At 38.4% G+C, this 18,396-nt stretch overlaps 2 protein-coding genes across 3 annotated transcripts in view; both read left to right on the top strand.

Moving 5' to 3' along the window:
- LOC135084146 (uncharacterized) overlaps positions 1 to 18,396 on the top strand; it is a 57,201-nt gene extending 38,805 nt beyond the window's left edge. The window contains exons 2-7 of one of the 2 annotated variants that reach the window (XM_063978891.1): positions 7,708 to 7,814; positions 9,260 to 9,348; positions 12,400 to 12,530; positions 13,099 to 13,215; positions 15,348 to 16,496; positions 16,930 to 18,396. In XM_063978891.1, coding sequence (XP_063834961.1) covers positions 7,744 to 7,814; positions 9,260 to 9,348; positions 12,400 to 12,530; positions 13,099 to 13,215; positions 15,348 to 16,496; positions 16,930 to 17,091 — 1,719 coding nt within the window. In that variant the 5' untranslated portion in view covers positions 7,708 to 7,743 and the 3' untranslated portion in view covers positions 17,092 to 18,396. Of the gene's footprint in view, positions 1 to 7,707; positions 7,815 to 9,259; positions 9,349 to 12,399; positions 12,531 to 13,098; positions 13,225 to 15,347; positions 16,497 to 16,929 lie in introns of both variants that reach the window. The other variant, XM_063978890.1, reaches the window with a different exon arrangement.
- On the top strand, positions 27 to 7,713 carry LOC135084080 (uncharacterized). Its single transcript, XM_063978822.1, has 4 exons — positions 27 to 177; positions 1,288 to 2,874; positions 6,846 to 7,072; positions 7,708 to 7,713. The coding sequence occupies exons 1-4, from the start codon at positions 27 to 29 to the stop codon at positions 7,711 to 7,713; spliced, it is 1,971 nt and encodes a 656-aa protein (XP_063834892.1).

Here is an 18,396-nt window from a genome sequence, read left to right as displayed (position 1 = left end):
TAACTATAAAATACGAGTTTGTGAAAATGGCGGAACGTGTAACAAAACACATCATGGTGATGAACCAAAACTCTACAAAGATTGAGAAACTTTCCACCAATACGAGAAAATCACCTAAAGACAAGAGAACGAAAGGTTATATCGACACCCGCTTGGAAGCATTGAGAGATTATTGGTGTGAGTACATTAGAAGTTACGAGTCATTGACAGCAATAATAAACAACGAAACCTCAAAAAAAGATTATAATTTCGACATTGAGAAAAACTACGAATGCACAGAGGAAAATTACTTAGACCTGAAAACATGGCTAAAAGACAAGAAATATGATATTACATCAACCACAACCACAGTTAGTGAGCTTGACATAACCTCTGCCGAGATTTCAAAAATGAGACCAAAGCTCCCATCAATAACGATACCGCAATTTTCAGGAGATTATAATGCATGGATGAGTTATAGAGACCTTTTTATCTCACTAATACATTGCAATGATCGCTTAACAAAAATTGAAAAACATCATTATCTAAAATCCAGTTTATCAGGAGAAGCCGAACAGTTACTCAAAAATTATTCATTAACTGAGGCTAACTATGATGATGCATGGAAAAAGCTAAATGAAAGATATGAAAATAAGCGAGTGATTGTGAATAATATTCTCAGTAGATTTCTATCGCAGAAAAAACTAACAACAGAGTCTGCCAAAGGTATTAAAGATTTATTAGATAATACTAGCCAATGTCTTACCTCACTAAAAAACATAGAGATAGATTCCTGGAATGCAATAGTGGTACATATCATAGTCTCAAAGTTAGACATAGAATCTCACAAACTTTGGGAGCAGTCTTTAGAAAATTCTACAAATATTCCCACATATGAAGAACTAAGTAACTTCCTTGAAAAACGATTTCGAACAATGGAAATGGTCAATCTGTCACAACCTCGAGAAGTTTATAAAAAAGATGCATCAAAATCTGTTCAGCATACACCAAAGACAACTACAGTGAAAAGTTTTGCCACTGAAGTCGAAAGCACTTGTACTTACTGCTCACAAAATCATTACATTTGCCACTGTAAAGAGTTTTCTGCATTACCTGTTTCTGAACGCCAAGATTATGTCAAGAAAAACAACATATGCTTCAATTGCTTAATAAAAGGTCACTCTGTGTCACATTGCAGACAAAGCACAAATTGCAAAAAATGTGGACGTAGACATCATACCTTACTACATTTCACAAGACCTTCACAAACAAATAACACCGAGAAACCTGAAAGTTACAAATCTACAGCAAAGGAAAATGATACTGATTCTGGCGCTTCTTGCAATCTCAGTGTCAACTTGAAGGCTGAAACCAATGATGACTTAGTTACATTAGCAACCGCTGAAATAAAGGTCGAGTCTAGGAACAGTGATACTTATACACTGAGAGCTCTTATTGACCAAGGGTCACAGGGCTCCTTTATCTCCGAAGCAGCTGCACAATTATTGAATCTTGACCGCACTCCTGTTATTGGCAAAATCTCCGGCATATCAAACTCATCAGTGGTCACTACAAAATCTATGGTGAAACTCACAATACACTCCACAAAATGTGAAACATCCACATTTGAAGTGAATGCATATGTACTCAAGAAACTCACTTCATTGCTGCCGTCTCGTGAATTCCCACAAGATACTTGGCCCTCACACATGCAGTTGGATCTAGCTGATCCAAACTTTCACAAGCCAGGATCTATCGACGTCTTACTTGGTGCCGACGTGCATGCTCACATCCTGCTACAAGGTCTTCGCAAGTATAATTCACTCATCGCACTCAACTCTCGTCTGGGTTGGTTGATTTCTGGAAGAGCCTCACAAACTGATGCTGCAACACTAGAACACAACATGGTAGTTACTCACACAAAATTGGAAGTAGATCAATTATTGAGACAATTCTGGGAAATTGAAGAGAATATACAGTACAAGAAACCAATGACAGAATTGGAATTACAATGTGAAGAACATTTTAAGGCTACTCACAAACGCAATGATGATGGACGTTACATTGTGTCTTTACCATTCAAAGATGATCCACCCACAAACCTTGGTGATGTTGAGTTCCTTGCTGTTAACCGCTTGCAACATATGGAGAAACGTTTCACACGCAACGAAGACTTCAAAGAAGATTATCACAAATTCATGAAACAATATGAATCACAAGGTCACATGATGATAGTACCTGAAAATGAGAAGAAAATAGAGAAACGTCACTACTTACCTCACCACGCTGTCCTCCGGCCGACAAGCTTGAGCACGAAGCTGCGAGTTGTCTTCGACGGAAGTGCTGTACCTGAAAAAGGAAAATCGTTAAACGAAGAACTTTTGATTGGATACCCATTACAACAAGATGTCAGAGACTTAATTACAAGATGGAGACAACATAAATTCTGTTTAGTAGCTGACATTCAAAAAATGTACAGACAGATATTAGTATCCAAAGATGATGTGGACTACCAGAGAATACTGTGGCGAGAATGCCCAACACAACCGATACAGGAATATAGACTACTCACCGTGACTTATGGAACATCATGCGCTCCCTTTTTAGCCATACGCACACTTCACCAACTCGCTGAAGATGAAAAACATGATTTTCCTGTAGAAGCAGAAATTTTGAAAACTGATCTGTACATGGACGATCTGATGACCGGGACATCCAGTGAAGATGATGCTGCTGTCCTTCAAAAACGATTGACTGAGTTGTTAGCACGCGGTGGTTTCCCTCTACACAAATGGGCATCAAATAGTAAAGCAGTACTATCACAGATTCCTGACCATGACAAAGAACTACAAAATGAAGTCCATATAAAAGTTGAAGATACTCTGAAAACTTTGGGTATTACATGGAACTCACAAACAGATAATTTTGAATTGAACATATGTGTAAATTTTGTAAATGATAATATCACCAAACGAAATGTATTATCTACCATTGCAAAAACCTTCGACCCACTAGGTTGGCTAACACCAAGTATAATAACCCTTAAAATCTTTATGCAAAAACTGTGGTTAGCTGGCTTGGATTGGGACGAAGAGTTACCTAATGATCTGAAACAAGAATGGATTAATTATGTTAATCGTTTCACACACGCTGAAACCATTCAGTTCCCAAGATGGCTTGGAATCTCTAATAGTACAATGAAACTGGAACTGCATGGATTTAGTGATGCTTCCTGTGCTGCTTATGCTGGAGTTGTGTATCTCCGAGTTTGGGACAGTGATGCAGTTAAAGTTTATCTTGTTATGGCCAAATCGAAAGTTGCACCTGTCAAACAAGTTTCACTCCCTCGTCTCGAACTCTGTGGTGCAGTTCTCGTAGCAAATTTGATACAACATGTTAAAACTATACTTAATATACCAAATGAAAACATCTATGCTTGGACAGATTCAACCATAGTTCTGGCTTGGCTGCGTAAAACACCAATTACATGGACTACCTTTGTCGCTAATCGTGCTTCAGAAATTTTGACACTTACAAATAGTAACCAGTGGCATCATGTTAGTTCCGCGAATAATCCAGCCGATCTGGCTTCACGTGGAGTATACCCAAGTGATTTGCAGCAGTCAGACCTGTGGTGGAATGGCCCACAATTTTTACAAAATTGTAATCCAATTGTAAACCATGAGAATGTAGTCCCAGTCACTGATTTGGAAATGAAAGTTAAAACTAAAGTAGAAGCGAATGTGAATGTTTTTGAAAATGCTGATACTATTTCTTATTTGAAACGATGGTCAACTCTCTCAAAATTGATACGTGTGACTGCTTATTGTTTGAGATTTATTAAACTGTGTAAATCAAAAATAAATAGGACACTGTTTGATGGACCCGCTTATCTGAGTTCTATGGAGCTTGACGACGCTTTTAACAGATGCATTAAGATGTCTCAATCTGATTCGTTTCATGAGGAAATTTCTTGCCTGTCACAGGGTAAGCGAGTTCACCAATCAAGTAAATTGCATGTACTTAATCCATACTTAGATAATAATGGTATAGTTCGTGTCGGTGGTCGACTTGCCAATGCAGAGATTTCAGATAATATGAAAAATCCTATTATTTTGAGTAACGATTCTAATCTTTCTAAACTTATTGTGTTAAATGCACATCTGAAATCTTTGCATGGAGGAAATCAACTCACTTTGAATGTTATTAAACAAAAATTTTGGATAATTAGAGTCAAAAATCTAGTTAAAAGTGTACTTTCAAAATGTGTACCATGTTTTAAACAGAGAGCTAATCCCTCTGTGCCATTTATGGCAGATCTTCCTAAGTTTCGTGTCAAACCAAGTCGTCCATTTTTAACTAGTGGTGTAGATTTTGCTGGCCCGTTTGCCATGAAATTGTATCCTGGTAGATGTAAGAGAACTTGTAAGGTGTACATTTGCTTATTCGTATGTACCGTCACAAAAGCCATTCATCTAGAACTGGTTACTGACCTGACGTCAGCTGCCTTTATTGCTGCTTTTAGACGTTTTACTGCCCGTCGTGGCCACTGCAAGGAAATTTGGAGTGATCACGGCACCAATTTTGTAGGCGCGTCTCGCGACTTAAACATTGCCTTTCATGACTCAAAATCTAAACTTGTTGCAGAAATTTCGGAACTTTTGGCTAATGATAAAACGACTTGGTACTTTATACCTCCTAGTTCACCTCATTTCGGAGGGCTTTGGGAGTCAGGAGTTAAAAGTGTTAAAGGACATCTAAAACGCGTAATCGGACAAACTTTACTTACTTATGAAGAGTTTTCTACGCTCTTAACCCAAGTGGAAGCTTGCGTTAATTCCCGCCCTCTTACTATAGTAAATTCTACTCTTGATGAAGCTCCCTTAACTCCGGGACATTTCCTTATTGGGGAACCTTTAATTGGTGTACCGGAACCATCTTTAGTGGACGTTAAACTTAGCCCTTTGCACCGGTGGCATATAATTCAACGTATGGTACAATGTTTATGGCAGCGATGGCAGAATGAATATTTGACAACCTTGCAACATCGTTACAAATGGAACAAAGATCAGCCGGAGATCGCTATAGGTACCGTTGTATTAGTAAAGGATGATAGACTTCCTCCTGGAAAATGGCTTTTGGGGCGTGTTGTTCGGAAGCACCCAGGTGCAGACGGGGTAACTCGAGTTGTTTCTTTAAGGTATAAAGACGGTATTTTTAAAAGGCCAATTGCCAAATTGTGCCCTCTACCCCTGGATGATTCCAACTAGATTATTAGATTGGTGTCTATTCATTCCTCTATCTTGAAGGACTGTAATCGTCCTTGGGCGGCGGTATGGATGGATTATTCCCTATATGATCGAACCGTAATAAAAAAAAAAAAAAACTTCTTGATTGTCTGTGGTAAAAAACATGTCTGTGTAATTGTATTGATGAGAAAATAAAACAACAGTGAACTTTAAAACCGTGTATAATTAACTAAATAACCAAGTTACTTTATACTAAAATGTTTACACATTAAAAATAAATGCGTGGCGTTATTAAACAGTGAATTAAGTATTTATTGGAGACTTTATTTATGGATAAGAAAATATTAAACTCTACGATGCTACAAAAACTCGTAGTCTGTAACGGTAGTTGGGTCGTAACACTCTCGTAGTCAACGTTACGAATTCTGTCATTACCCCCGCTACGGATTTGCTACGATTGCTTATTTAAACCATTTTAAAGAAGTATTATTTGAAGTGAAACTGTACCTACTTTAATGTTGTCAGTGAAAAATTATGATGAGACACGAGCAGTTATTTATTTTTGCAAACCTCAAGCCTTAAAATTTTTATAACGATGTTTCTCGCATTAATTATACTCAAGTATCTAAACAGTCGCCAGCATACCAAACTTACACATTTTTACTGCAAAATAGAGCCTATCACGACGACATAAAATGCTCCAGTTCTTAGCTTGATGACCTGTCAGATCACTTGCGAATTCGCGATACAGCGCATGAGCAAACTGCAGGCCTACTCCGAGACGCTGTTTACATAGTTTCGTCTATCTATCACCGTCGCTCATGCTAGCATCTCGCTTTGTGTGAGAGGGATAGTATTATTCGAAACTTCGGATAACGTATATCGGAGTAAACCCGCTAGAATTCAAGTGGATACGAGAGCGTTGCTTCGTCAGCGCCTGGCAAATTTGATTAGCAACGAGTCGCAGATCGCCGCGTCTTAGGATTATCCGCGTGGTAGGCGCCGGTAAGTTGCGTTAAGTCGTCCAGTAGAAGTTTAGTTTGTGAAGTAGCCCTGTAGAGTAGAATTAGAAATAAGTAGTGCTTAGTTTTAAAGTTTAATTGCACGCTGCGACTAAACTTTTGGGTGAGATCAGTGTTTTTAAAATTTAATTCAAAAGTTGACAGACTTTGATTGATTGTGTAAATTAGGTTAATTGTTATATTTATTTAATTACTCCAGCTGTAACTATGGTTCTTTCGTTTTATCGGCAAAATGTTTTGTTTGTATTAAATCCAAGTATTTTTAAATGTTTTAGATGTTCAAAAGGCATAGGTACATACCTACATTATGACACAATACATTGTATTGAATTTCGATTACTAAGTAGTACGTCAACAAAATGAAGATTTAAAAAAGATTAAACTTCTTACTACCCTTCCTACATAGAATCAACAATTTTCGAGTCAATTCTGCTTTTGTTACCTAAGTTTTTTCCTACATTAACTTACTTTCGCTCTTTCCTAATTGGATTAAAGTTACGATCGCCATTATTTCTAACGAAGCGGCAATTTATTCGCTTGTCTCTACCTTGATACAAGTATGATCCATTTTAAGTATTCCATCGATTTCCAATAGATTGCGCGACACGATACGCCTTCAAGGTGATTAACGACATAGGTGCTCAAGAGGATAAAGGTCATAGCAGACTTATCAACTCGGAAAGGGATTACCGTATCGCCATTCGCGAGCTGTCGTCGCGATGCGAGACTTTTTCGTTAGGCTTCCCCGTTTATGGTGTGGATAGGTGTGCGTTGCAGTGTGGAGTTTCATACAAAGAATACTGGCCACCTCGAGTTGATACGGTTACGATCCCTTTCCGGGCTGATAAGTGAGCTTCGTCCTTTACCTACCTATTGCACATCGGAATAAGCATAATTAACTGACAGCATAATGGTGTATTGTTCTGCGACTGTTAACACTATCAATGCCTCGATTTAGTAGACAGGTGGTATTAATTAGAAGAATTTAACAGATTACGTAGCCATTTTTAAAATGGTTTTAAAGTTTGCTTTAATATTTGTTATGATTACATTTTCCAGCTTACTTACTACGTTTTACGTTAATCAGTTGAAAGAGACACTGTAGTGGACTGTATATCCTAGATTACTAATTCATCCGGCTTGAAGGACCAATGGAAAGAATAGTGCTGTTGTTTTCATAAAATGAACGATGCAATTTATTTAGACACATGTACTCGTACACGGTTCAAGCATAAGCATAATAAAATACATTTTATACTTGATATTGAGCACGTTCACCCACAAGGTGGACCGACGACCTCACAAAGGCAGCTGGCAGGATGCAGGCCGCTACCAACCGGCCATTGTGGAAATCATTGGGGGAAGCCTATGTTCAGCAGTGGACGTCCTATGGCTGAAATGATGATGATGATGATTGCTAGCACCAACTATAATTAAAATAAGTTTTTCTCCCACAGGTGTAACCCGGCGCATGGCAGCAGAGCGAAAAAAACATGTCCGGGATGACGGGAGCGAGTATGTTGCGCACGCGCCGCAAAGATGTCAACGTCAAGCCCAATCGCAAGTAAATACGCGCGCTAGTGTCAGGGTTGCCGTGTTTTATAGCTTGTTTTTACACAAAGAAAATTAGTCAAAATCCATAACAGATAACATACTCAGAATCGACATTATTTTTTTGATAAAAGAACTGTTCCCAGTTTATAATAATTGTATTAATCTGTAAAGGACAATACTTAAAGAATTTCTTTTCAAAATCTACGTCTCGTAAAGACGGAAAATGAATATTGTTTTTCACACTACTTTTAGATGACCTTTACAACTACTTTTTCAATGTTTAAAAACTACACGAACAATAAGATTATTACTAGTTTAATCCAAATACAAAACACATTACATACAGTGTGATATTTAACTACAGTTAGATACTAACAATTTGCGTGTGTGCTTGTAGAGCATCTTAAAATCGTAAATAAACATCCTCTAACTCTTAACGCAAGTAGAAGTAGTTAGAAACAGTAAAATATAATATTTGTAGAACTAACAAATTCGTTGGGCACAGCGTTGAATTTTTTCTAGATCTATGTGACTAGGGGCGTTTGCAATCGTTACTCATAGTTAGGTTAGGTACTTACTTAATATTATGTGTTTGCACCAAAATCTCTGCACTGCCATAAAATGGAAAGAAACTGGCTCTTTCAATAATGTAATATACACAATATCAATATCACATTCTTCTTCCATGGTTTGATTGTAGGTATACAGGGTGTTAGGTAAATGGGTATATGAGCCGACACTAGCCCATGTTAACATGGTTATATAAATGGTATGGTGAAGTCAGAAATTTGATAACATCATTTTATTTTTTTTAATTTTCGTACAAAATAAATTTTATAAAAACCGAATTGTATGAAAATTAAAATAATTAAAATAAAGATATCAATTTTCTGACTTCAGCATACCATTTATATAACCATGTTAACATGGGCTAGTGTCGGCTCATATACCCATTTACCTAACACCCTGTATAGTTACATACCTAGTACCTACCTAACAAATGAGGTCACAAATCACAACCTTATTTGTGACTAGCTTTCCGCCTGCGGCTTCGCCCGCATGGACTACATTATTAGCCTATAGTGGACCATTGGTACGCAAAATAAGTAACTTTTCTGGTTGATTTTTTACACCTTGTGTCCGAAAAACCCAAATATTATACGGAACCCTATTTTTTTCCAAAATAAAATTTAGCCTATGTTACTCGTGGATAATGTAGCTTTCAAATGGTGAAAGAATTTTTAAAAACTGTCCAGTAGTTTTTGAGCCTATTCATTACAACCAAACAAACAAAGTTTTCCTCTTTATAATATTAGTGTAAATAGTGTAGATTAGCCATGGGCGTACCCACCTTCTGCTCTTGGGGGCAAGTTCTTACTCATATATCGATTGCAAACGCCCAGAGTCCAACTTAACAAACCATAGACTGTGGGTACAAAAGCCATTATCCCGCAGGTTGGACCGCAAGTCCTCGCGGGGCATGCTCTACGAGAACGAGGAGCTGCGTCTGCGCACGATCAACATTAACGCTGAAGTTGAGAGAGGTAACGACACTTTCACCACAGAATAATATTTTTCGGTCGTTTCAGCCAAATAACGTCCATTACTGGACAAAGCCTTCCCCAAGGATTTCCATAAGGACCGGTCCTGCTGCCCGTAATGTACTCCGTACTTTGACTGACTTACCTACCATCACTGATCAAGGTAAAAATACCCTGAGGATCTGCAGAGTTCTATCTTAAGAGTTTTGAGTTGGAACAAAACACTCAGTCCAGAGATCGTCCTTACTAACTCCACAAAATTGATACCACACAATCGTATGAAGCTGACAATTTATTTGGAAACTCAACAGCTTTGTCGAATCTGTGTTATCATCTTCTTTCTTCTTTGACCTTTCCATTACCATTTTAGGGTCGACTCTCGTCGTTCTGAGGCGCCTGGACAGTCTGTCCTGTATCTGTGCTGAAAGTTTGAATTTGTAATTGTTTAAGGCCGGGTAGCAGAGAAAATGGCGAAAATGAGGTTTTCATTTTTCATTTTTGAGGTACTAAACAGTAAAATTAAAGGCTAAAATTTTTATTGGGCATAGTTGAGGATATTTTCTAGGGCTATTAACGGATGGAAACACGATTTGATGAAGTTGACTCGATAGAATAAATTCCCAAAGTTACCTCTATTCGTTTTCTATTTATGGTTTTATTTTTAAAATAAGCGATTTAAGATTCTAAATCTTTTACTAAACTAAAGTTCAGAAATAACTTGAGGGCTTTTAACGGATGAAATTTTTATATTGCGTCTTATTTAGTTACTATGTTAAAAAATGTGGAAAAAATCGTCCATGACGGCTTGGACAATCTCAATCAGTCGCGCGGTGGCGCTTACGGAGGACGGACGCGTGTCAGTTTTTTGGCCGTGACAGTTCGCGATTTGTCAATATTTTTGACAATGATGACTTTGATGAGTCACAGTATAATAATATCAGTGTTACTGGAGAAAGCTTAAATTTTTGATAATTAAGAATTATCAATTTTGTCTACCTATTGAAATTTAAATCGTTCGCATCCTTTTAAACGAAGACTACTCATGATACATAGTACATTCCTCAAATATGAGACAAAACCAATGAGTTAAAATTACATTTTAATAGTACCTACATACAATCGTCTTACACTCTTTAGAAGAGCACACTGACACAAATAAATAATAAAAAATATTGTCTAAGGTCTGTAGCTAAAGGTCTAAGCTGTAAGATAGAAGAATCTTCTAGCCAAAAAGATGGCAGATGCAGCAGATGTCAACGGATTTCAAACTGGAGTTCATATGACTCCTTGTAGACTTGAGTCTCTAGAGCGTCCCTTCCTCCACCATGCGTAAGAATGTTTCAAAAATACTGTCTAAGGTCTGTAGCTAAAGGTCTAAGCTGCAAGATAGAAGAATCTTCTAGCCAAAAAGATGGCAGGTGCAGCAGATGTCAACGGATTTAAAACTGGAGTTCATGTGACTCCTTGTAGACTTGAGTGTCTAGAGCGTTCCTTCCTCCACCATGCGTAAGAATTTTCACAAAAATACTGTCTAAGGTCTGTAGCTAAAGGTCTACGCTGCAAGATGGAAGAATCTTCTAACCAAAAAGATGGCAGATGCAGCAGATGTCAACGGATTTAAAACTGGAGTTGATGTGACTCCTTGTAGACTTGAGTGTCTAGAGCGTCCCTTCCTCCACCATGCGTAAGAATTTTTACAAAAATACTGTCTAAAGTCTGTAGCTAAAGGTCTACATCATTTATATTTACTGTGGTTATAAAGGTGTACCAAGGGTACATGCTACACCTTTTTATTCGATTGTAAGAGTAATGGTTTACTCACAAATCCGTTTTATCTGATTTTCTGAAATCTTTTAATTACACTGGTGTTTATCATTCAAATCAAAGACTAATGTTTGAACTAATTTGGACATATCAAGGTCTATCATTGGTATTTTTTTCAAACTTCTGCGTTGAGCCATTTACGAGATCTGGGACATCACAAAACATTACCCCAGCAAAATTCTAAATAACTTGAGAACCGGAACACGAACAAATTTTGCTATTCATGGACAAATTACTACGCAACAAGAGCTATCTATACCATGTATTTGGTTCCGGGATAGAACGACTTTCAAAAAAAAAAAATTTGCCAGGGTAATGTTTGAAACGTTACCCCAGCAAAATCTGTTTTTTCCTAATAATTTTAAAACGATAATTTGAACGAATTTTGCTATTAGTGGACAAATTTCTGCTTACAATGGACTTATTATCTGCTATACTTTCGACTCTCTAAAGCATAACATTTATAAAAATTTTGCTGCGGTAATGCACTCCAGGTAACCGTGTGTGATGCTCATTGCTCATAGTGATTTTCGATACAGAGACCCGTACATACGTTATACATAAATTATGGAAAGAAAACACTCAGACCAATACAAACAAATATGTATGCAATTTTAGTATGATATTTTTATTTATTAATAAACAAAAAGACTGAACAAAATTGATGCGTGTACTGATTAATGTAATTAACTACATGCAAAGCTTTGTGAATTGCAACAAGTATAATTTATTATCCAAGCTCTAAGTAATCGCTACTACGAGTAACTGATCATAAAATGTTTTTCCAATCGCTCAAGCTCCCGAGGATCTACCGATAGGTCGGGTGACGTAATCTTGAAATTCTTTTAGCCGGCGCGGAACTTCCGGAAGGTCGGGTGACGCCACGCCTCTTTGAACCGTGTTTACTTTGGCAGTTATATTCTATATTTATTCGATTCTAAAATATATTCCCAAAAATTTTGAAAGTTGTTTTAATTTGTATCACTTGGATAATTATGATTTGTATTAGAAAGTGCTGTGAGTGTGACGCTTGAACGGAAGGAAGTCAACCTAACCTAACCAACTGCGTATTTCTAAACTGCGTTTTTCTATACTGTGTAGCCGCGAGAGCTCTTTGGCGCGCTGTCTTCGGCGAAGTATTGCGCGCGCAGATTTTGACAGCGCGAAATACCTACTTTAGCAGAAATACCAAGCCTTAAAGCAAAAAGTTTTCCGCCACGACTGTTCCAGGACAATCAGACATCAAGAAGTTGAAGCGAGAGAACGAGCAGCTCAAGAGAGAAATATCGGCGCTCAGATACGAGTACGACCGCCTGGACAGCATGTTGAGGGAGCGCAGGTCTTCGCCTGAACACTCGGACGTACGTGACTTTTATATTACATCATTATCATCATCATCAAGCCACAGAACGTCAACTGCTGAACATCTAGGTCACTTCCAAACCCAATGATTTCCTGATTGGCTGGTTGGGGTTGTGAGCGACCTGCAACCTGGTCAATTCCTGGTGCTATGTGGCCCTATGCATTGCCATTTTAGCTAGACAATCCGGTCTGAATTCTCCTCATTTCTGATCTGATTAGATAACAGAAACCATTTCTATTTATTTATTTGCTTCAGGCAACTAGGGATTACCAAACTGACTGGCTGACTGGGAATGACAATGAATCAAACCCGGAATAACTGAATTTCAAATCGAGAGTCTAACACTGTAGGAGTTAACAAACTTTTTTCGGGCAATAGCATAGAAAAAACAAATAGTTTAGTCGGCTTCTATGAAGAATCGACCGATACTACGAGCAAATTGGTGTCCTATTGTGTATACTTTGATACATTTCAGTTGTACCCCATAATATTGTTTGGTACCCTTCTTGTTCAGTTTGACAATGCACCGTAACCCACAGTAAATAAGTACTAGTATCGCTTGGCAGGACAGCGCGTCTGTGTGCAGCGCGTGCCCCGAGTGCGCGAGCGCAGACGGCTCAACGCGTGTTGCGTTTCATGACCTCAGCGTGGTGCCGGAGGAGGCTGAGCTGGAAGGGAATAAGGTAAATAAGGTAAAAATTTGTAATAAATAACCATTTATTATAATAATAATCTTACGGGCGTAACCCGTATTCATAAACATTACTATGAGGTCTCACAAACGCACAGGGTGACATATGAACCAATCACAGAGCTCTATTCAACGCTGTGCGTTCGATTTGCTGCTTCACTTAAGCAAGTATCGTTTGTGAATAAGTACGGGCGTTAGTCTACAATGATAAGATAAGAGCCCCTATCAAGACAAAACTATCGATTCTAGAGACACGGTTTGTTTGCTTCATTCAGGACATAAGTGGTTTGCAATGTAAGTTAAATGAAAGCTTGTAAATAAATATGTTTTGTACCATCTCATCACCAGGTCATTCAGTATCCACTGCAGGAACACGACTGTCTCCAATTTATCACAGAATTTGGTCTAAACTCTCCACACTGAACATTGGCTAAACGGGTTAGGGAGGCCTGATGTTCACATATTTCTCCCTGAGGCCCGATTTCCATCAAAGGAAAGAGGGGAGGAGACGAGAGATGTCCTTTGAAGTTACCAATCAAAAGTTATTTCCACATTTCTCCTCTCGGCTTCGGTTCGTAAATCACAACAAGAATCACATCCAAATTCGTCAAACATCCTGATGAAAAAAGCTTATGATCTAATAGACCACTTCAAATTGCTCCTGCTTCAAACTCTTTCTATTTCAGTTATAATAATAGGTAAAAGCAATTCAGTAATAAAGTGTTATTTTTACTCCTCGGCCATTCCAGCACGTACCAATTTGCGTATTGAGATGCTCCATTCTCACTCTAGTACCCAACACATTAAACAAAACTAAACAGACAATAAAACGTTTCTCGCCAGAGCCCATAGTTACATCACGAATCGCCAAGCCCCTTTCATCTTCTCAATGAAATGCATGTTTTGCCAGAAGTCAAATTCGTTTATTTTTGATCACTCAGTGAGATGGATCGTTTTACGTGAATTAATTCAAAAATAGAATTTCTGGGCAGTCGATTTTGTGCCTTCTTGGTGGAAGATGAGCATTCTTGAATTTGGTAAATATGAGTCAAGGGCGGGCATACCGGCTGCGCTAGAAAATATTGTAACACCTAATGTACGCGTGTATAAATAAATTCAGTCGCGAGTCGTTCGTCGCGGTGACGGGCCACAAACGCGTGCGCAATTTTGGGTATTGTGTCGTGATTTTCCAGTTTTCATTCTTACAGTTTTTATGAAAAGGTACTCTCTATTACTGATTGTGAATATAACTATTTTGATTGAGTTTCGTGGAATGTTTGTGATATTTAAAACATTAACGTGAACGAGGACGCAGTGAAAATAAATCAAAACGCTTTCGGCTCGTCAGCCGTGTTATGATAATGTCTTGTAAATATCATTTTATGAGTTTAAATTTTGATTTCAGCTTCTGAAATAGCTTTTAGACTATGAACCTATCCATCTTGTAAACTGTTAATGATGGTATTCTATAATCTTTATGCAAAATCGGTAGTAGATAGATACCTATTTATGATTTTGTTTTGGTTGTAATTATTATCATGTTAAATGGCAAATTCTATTAATTAACTAAAATGTTTTAACCGTGCAAAATCCCCCTAAAACTTGTCCCATGTATCCAGTTCATTCATAATTTACGTTTAGAATTCAGACGACAGCTTTAAAAGCGTCTATACGTCATCCTCAATGTCTCTCGGAAGCACACCTACATTAGCGTATGCAAATTCCAAATATTGTCGGTGATTCTAACACCCCATAACGTAATAAATACGTGACAAAACTTCTGGATGACGTGCGAGATATTTCTGAAGCACCAGATGGTCGGATGTGCCGCAAACCACACTCAGGGTTAACCGTGTCTGGAAAAGTAGTAAAAGGCAGAGTTATAAAATTGTAAGAGGTATAAGTAAATGGCTACATTACGAAATCATTTAGGTGAGGAATAGGATAGTTTTTAACGGGTCTTCTTTGACGTACCTACTAAAAGATTTTTGGTGAACAAAAACAGTTTTCAAACAATGTTCTATAACAAACCACAAATGCTAGTCAAGAGATTCACCTTCCCAACGCATGAGTTTCAAAAACATTCTAAAAATATCTCCAAATTCATAACAGGATTGCTTTCAGAGTGGCATCGAGTCCCCGTGCACTTGTGATGAGTGTCAAGAAGCTGAGGACAATAGCCCATCCAAGCAGATAGCCATCGAGCGCCAAATGAGCGCTAACAATGCGCACGCGCCTCCAAAAAAGGCGGACAAACACGAAAGGACCGTAGACGTACTCGTCCACGATGCCCCCACCGATATCCCTAGATTCTTCGAATCGGTCACGTCACCACCCTACCACGTTGCCTCTCCACCACCACCCGGTTTCGTCGTCGCCCCATACCAACCGCCACGCTTCCACACTGGAGGCAACGTCGAAGATTTATTAGGAGAGGTCCAATCAACGCCAACGATACAGACAACATTTATCCAACAAAATTCCGTGTTCATGTGCAACACAAAACGAGTTATGCAAAGGCAATGCTGCTGCCAAAAGCCAGAACCTGTTCCAACGCCGCCACAGCCAAATGGAGATGCGATACCACCGCCCAAATCGTACGTCACAGAAAAGAACATAGAATTGACGTACGACTATCCTAAATCTACCCCAGTAGCAGGCAGTCCCAGTCCGAAATCAGGAGAAGAATTAACGACTACAACAGAAGTGGCCAGCACTGTGGTCTTCGTTGAAAGAAGAATCCCAGTGAAACCAAGAAAGTTTGATTTCTTCTTCAGATCACGTTCCGCTCCAGTAGGGGACAATGAGGAACCAATATACGCTACAGTGAACAAACTGCCGAAGCGGTTACGGAGAATGGAATTAGCAAATTTGGAGAAAGAAGTAGCCTACAGAAACGGGGAGCCCGATTCTTCGACCAGAACTGAAATGACATTAAAAACTGATTCCGAATCACAAATTCCGCCACCAGATGATGACACCAGTCGGTCTGAAAGGGAGAAGTCGACTGTGCCTCAACGACCAGAAACTCCAAAAGCGAAGAAACGGAAAAGGTTCTCGCTGACGTTTAAAAAGAGAGAGAGGAAAAGAAGGGAGAAGAAGAAAGAGGGTAAGAATGGGGCAGCGAAGAACGGTGTAGTGGCAAATGTAGAAAGTGAGAATGAGAGGTTGATAGAGGAGCAAGAGAAGCCTAAGCACTGCACGCGGCATCGGCCGCGGAACACTCTATCGTCGTCTAGCTCGGGCCCGCGGTACAAGCGGGACAGCTATCAGGTGAGATTCAAGAATATTATTACGGTGAGGCTACTTTATGAATAAACTACATAACAACTTAAGTTTAAGATCCATCAAAAATATTTTCTCGTTTTGTAATAATACCTAATCACGTCATGTTTTTTGGAATTCCAATTCTTAATTTCTACTCACATGCTCTTCGCGATACGTTTTAAATATCTGAGTAAATGTGTACCTACTGGTAAAATAAGAACAACTAGAATCATTTGCCAAGTGTCAGCTCTACTTCAATTACCGACACCCATAAGTTCTCCAAGCATCAAAATATGTATTTAGTTGGTCAGAGCAATCGCACAGCAAAATTTGTGGATTAAGTCCCACCTCAAGTAAAAAATCACATTTGAAATGTATTTCGTTAGCATTACAAATAAATAAGAAACCATTAATTTAACGTAATCTCACCTTCTTCCAGGAGATGACGACCTCCCACTCAGAGCATGAGCACACCAACAGCATGTGTTCGTCAGTGAACTCGCTGGCGTCTGCGTGCACGCACAAGTCTCGAAAACTTTCGGCGCCGCCCAATGATGGGTCGATACCTTGGTGCGGCTGTTGGGGCGCTGGATGTGTCTGACTCCAGTTAACAGAAATTCTAAACACTTCTGATTGAAACAGAGCAATGGGTCTCAAATGCGACATTTGTTAGGTGTTGATACTTGGAGAGATACATTATGTCGGTGACTGCTTGCGATAGTCGTAGGTGACGGTCAGCGACTGTCGGCGATAGTCTCCGACTCGCGCCTTTCGCTGTCATGACAAGGACATGTTGACACTCTGACTTAAGTTAATGATTGCCCGGCTTCAAAGGTCGCGATGCATCGGTGACCATTAGTTTGTCGTTCCAGCTGTTGCTATGTAGTGATCACAAGCAGTCTTCGTTAATGCTCAAATGGAACGAATTCAACATTTTCGCCTCCAACTGGAGTAGTTGTTTCTTCAATCCTCCGTTTTCGGATCCATCCCTCACACATAAAATATCTTTAATTAAGACCGTGAGATTTCCAGCTTCTCAATCCTTTGACAATGCTCAAATAGGATTTCGATTCTTCAGAATCACCATTCAGGTGGACAAGGTACTTTTGTGAAATGTGAATGAAGCCCCCATTTATTTCTCTTCAAAAAAGCTTCAGTAATACTTGTGATTTGAGAGCTCAACATTTCGTCAATGCTCAAACGGGCTTCGACCTTCGTTTCATAATAAAATCTGTTAATGTAACAGTATGCAAGAAAAATGCACGAGCATGTGCATTAAAAAATAATATCTAAAATTATCTTGATTTAACTGCCACTTACAAAAAACGCACTCTCGTTACAAAATTCAATTTCTAGTCTTGAAAAATTCAAATTTTTATTGCTTTCTGTGATCTGATTTTGTTTTAAGATATTGAGAATAAATATAATAAATTAAGTAATAATATTAAATAGCAACAAGTTTTGTTATACATTAATGTTATCAAAGTGCAAAATATGAAAATAGGCGATAAGAAATATTATAATAATTACATTGTTTAAAAATGCAATAATTATTTTAGAATAGTGACATAGTGACCCTATGATATACTCATTTAGCATTTCTTTGGCCCAGAAGTATACAGTACAAACAACAATATTTTTGCTGCTTTTTTATAGCAAAGGCCAACTTTAATTTTTTATCGTAAAACTGAAGTTTATTTTGGCAGAAATGCAGAACAGTTTTAGTGTGTGAGAGAGACAGTCATGTCTTACAAACATTATACTCGTACAGCATTATCTCTTTCACACAGTAAAGAGTTGTTAAGTGTACATAATTATGTATATTAAGTTAATCTGTGATTCCGTATGCACTGTAGTGAAATGTTTATGTCTGTTGAATGGAAAATAAACGTTATTCTATTTGTAA

This window comes from Ostrinia nubilalis, chromosome 25 (assembly GCF_963855985.1).
Source record: "Ostrinia nubilalis chromosome 25, ilOstNubi1.1, whole genome shotgun sequence".
Classification (NCBI taxonomy): Eukaryota; Metazoa; Arthropoda; class Insecta; order Lepidoptera; family Crambidae; genus Ostrinia; species Ostrinia nubilalis.
Note: the sequence above shows the minus strand (reverse complement) of the source record. Positions and strands in the feature narration are given on the sequence as shown.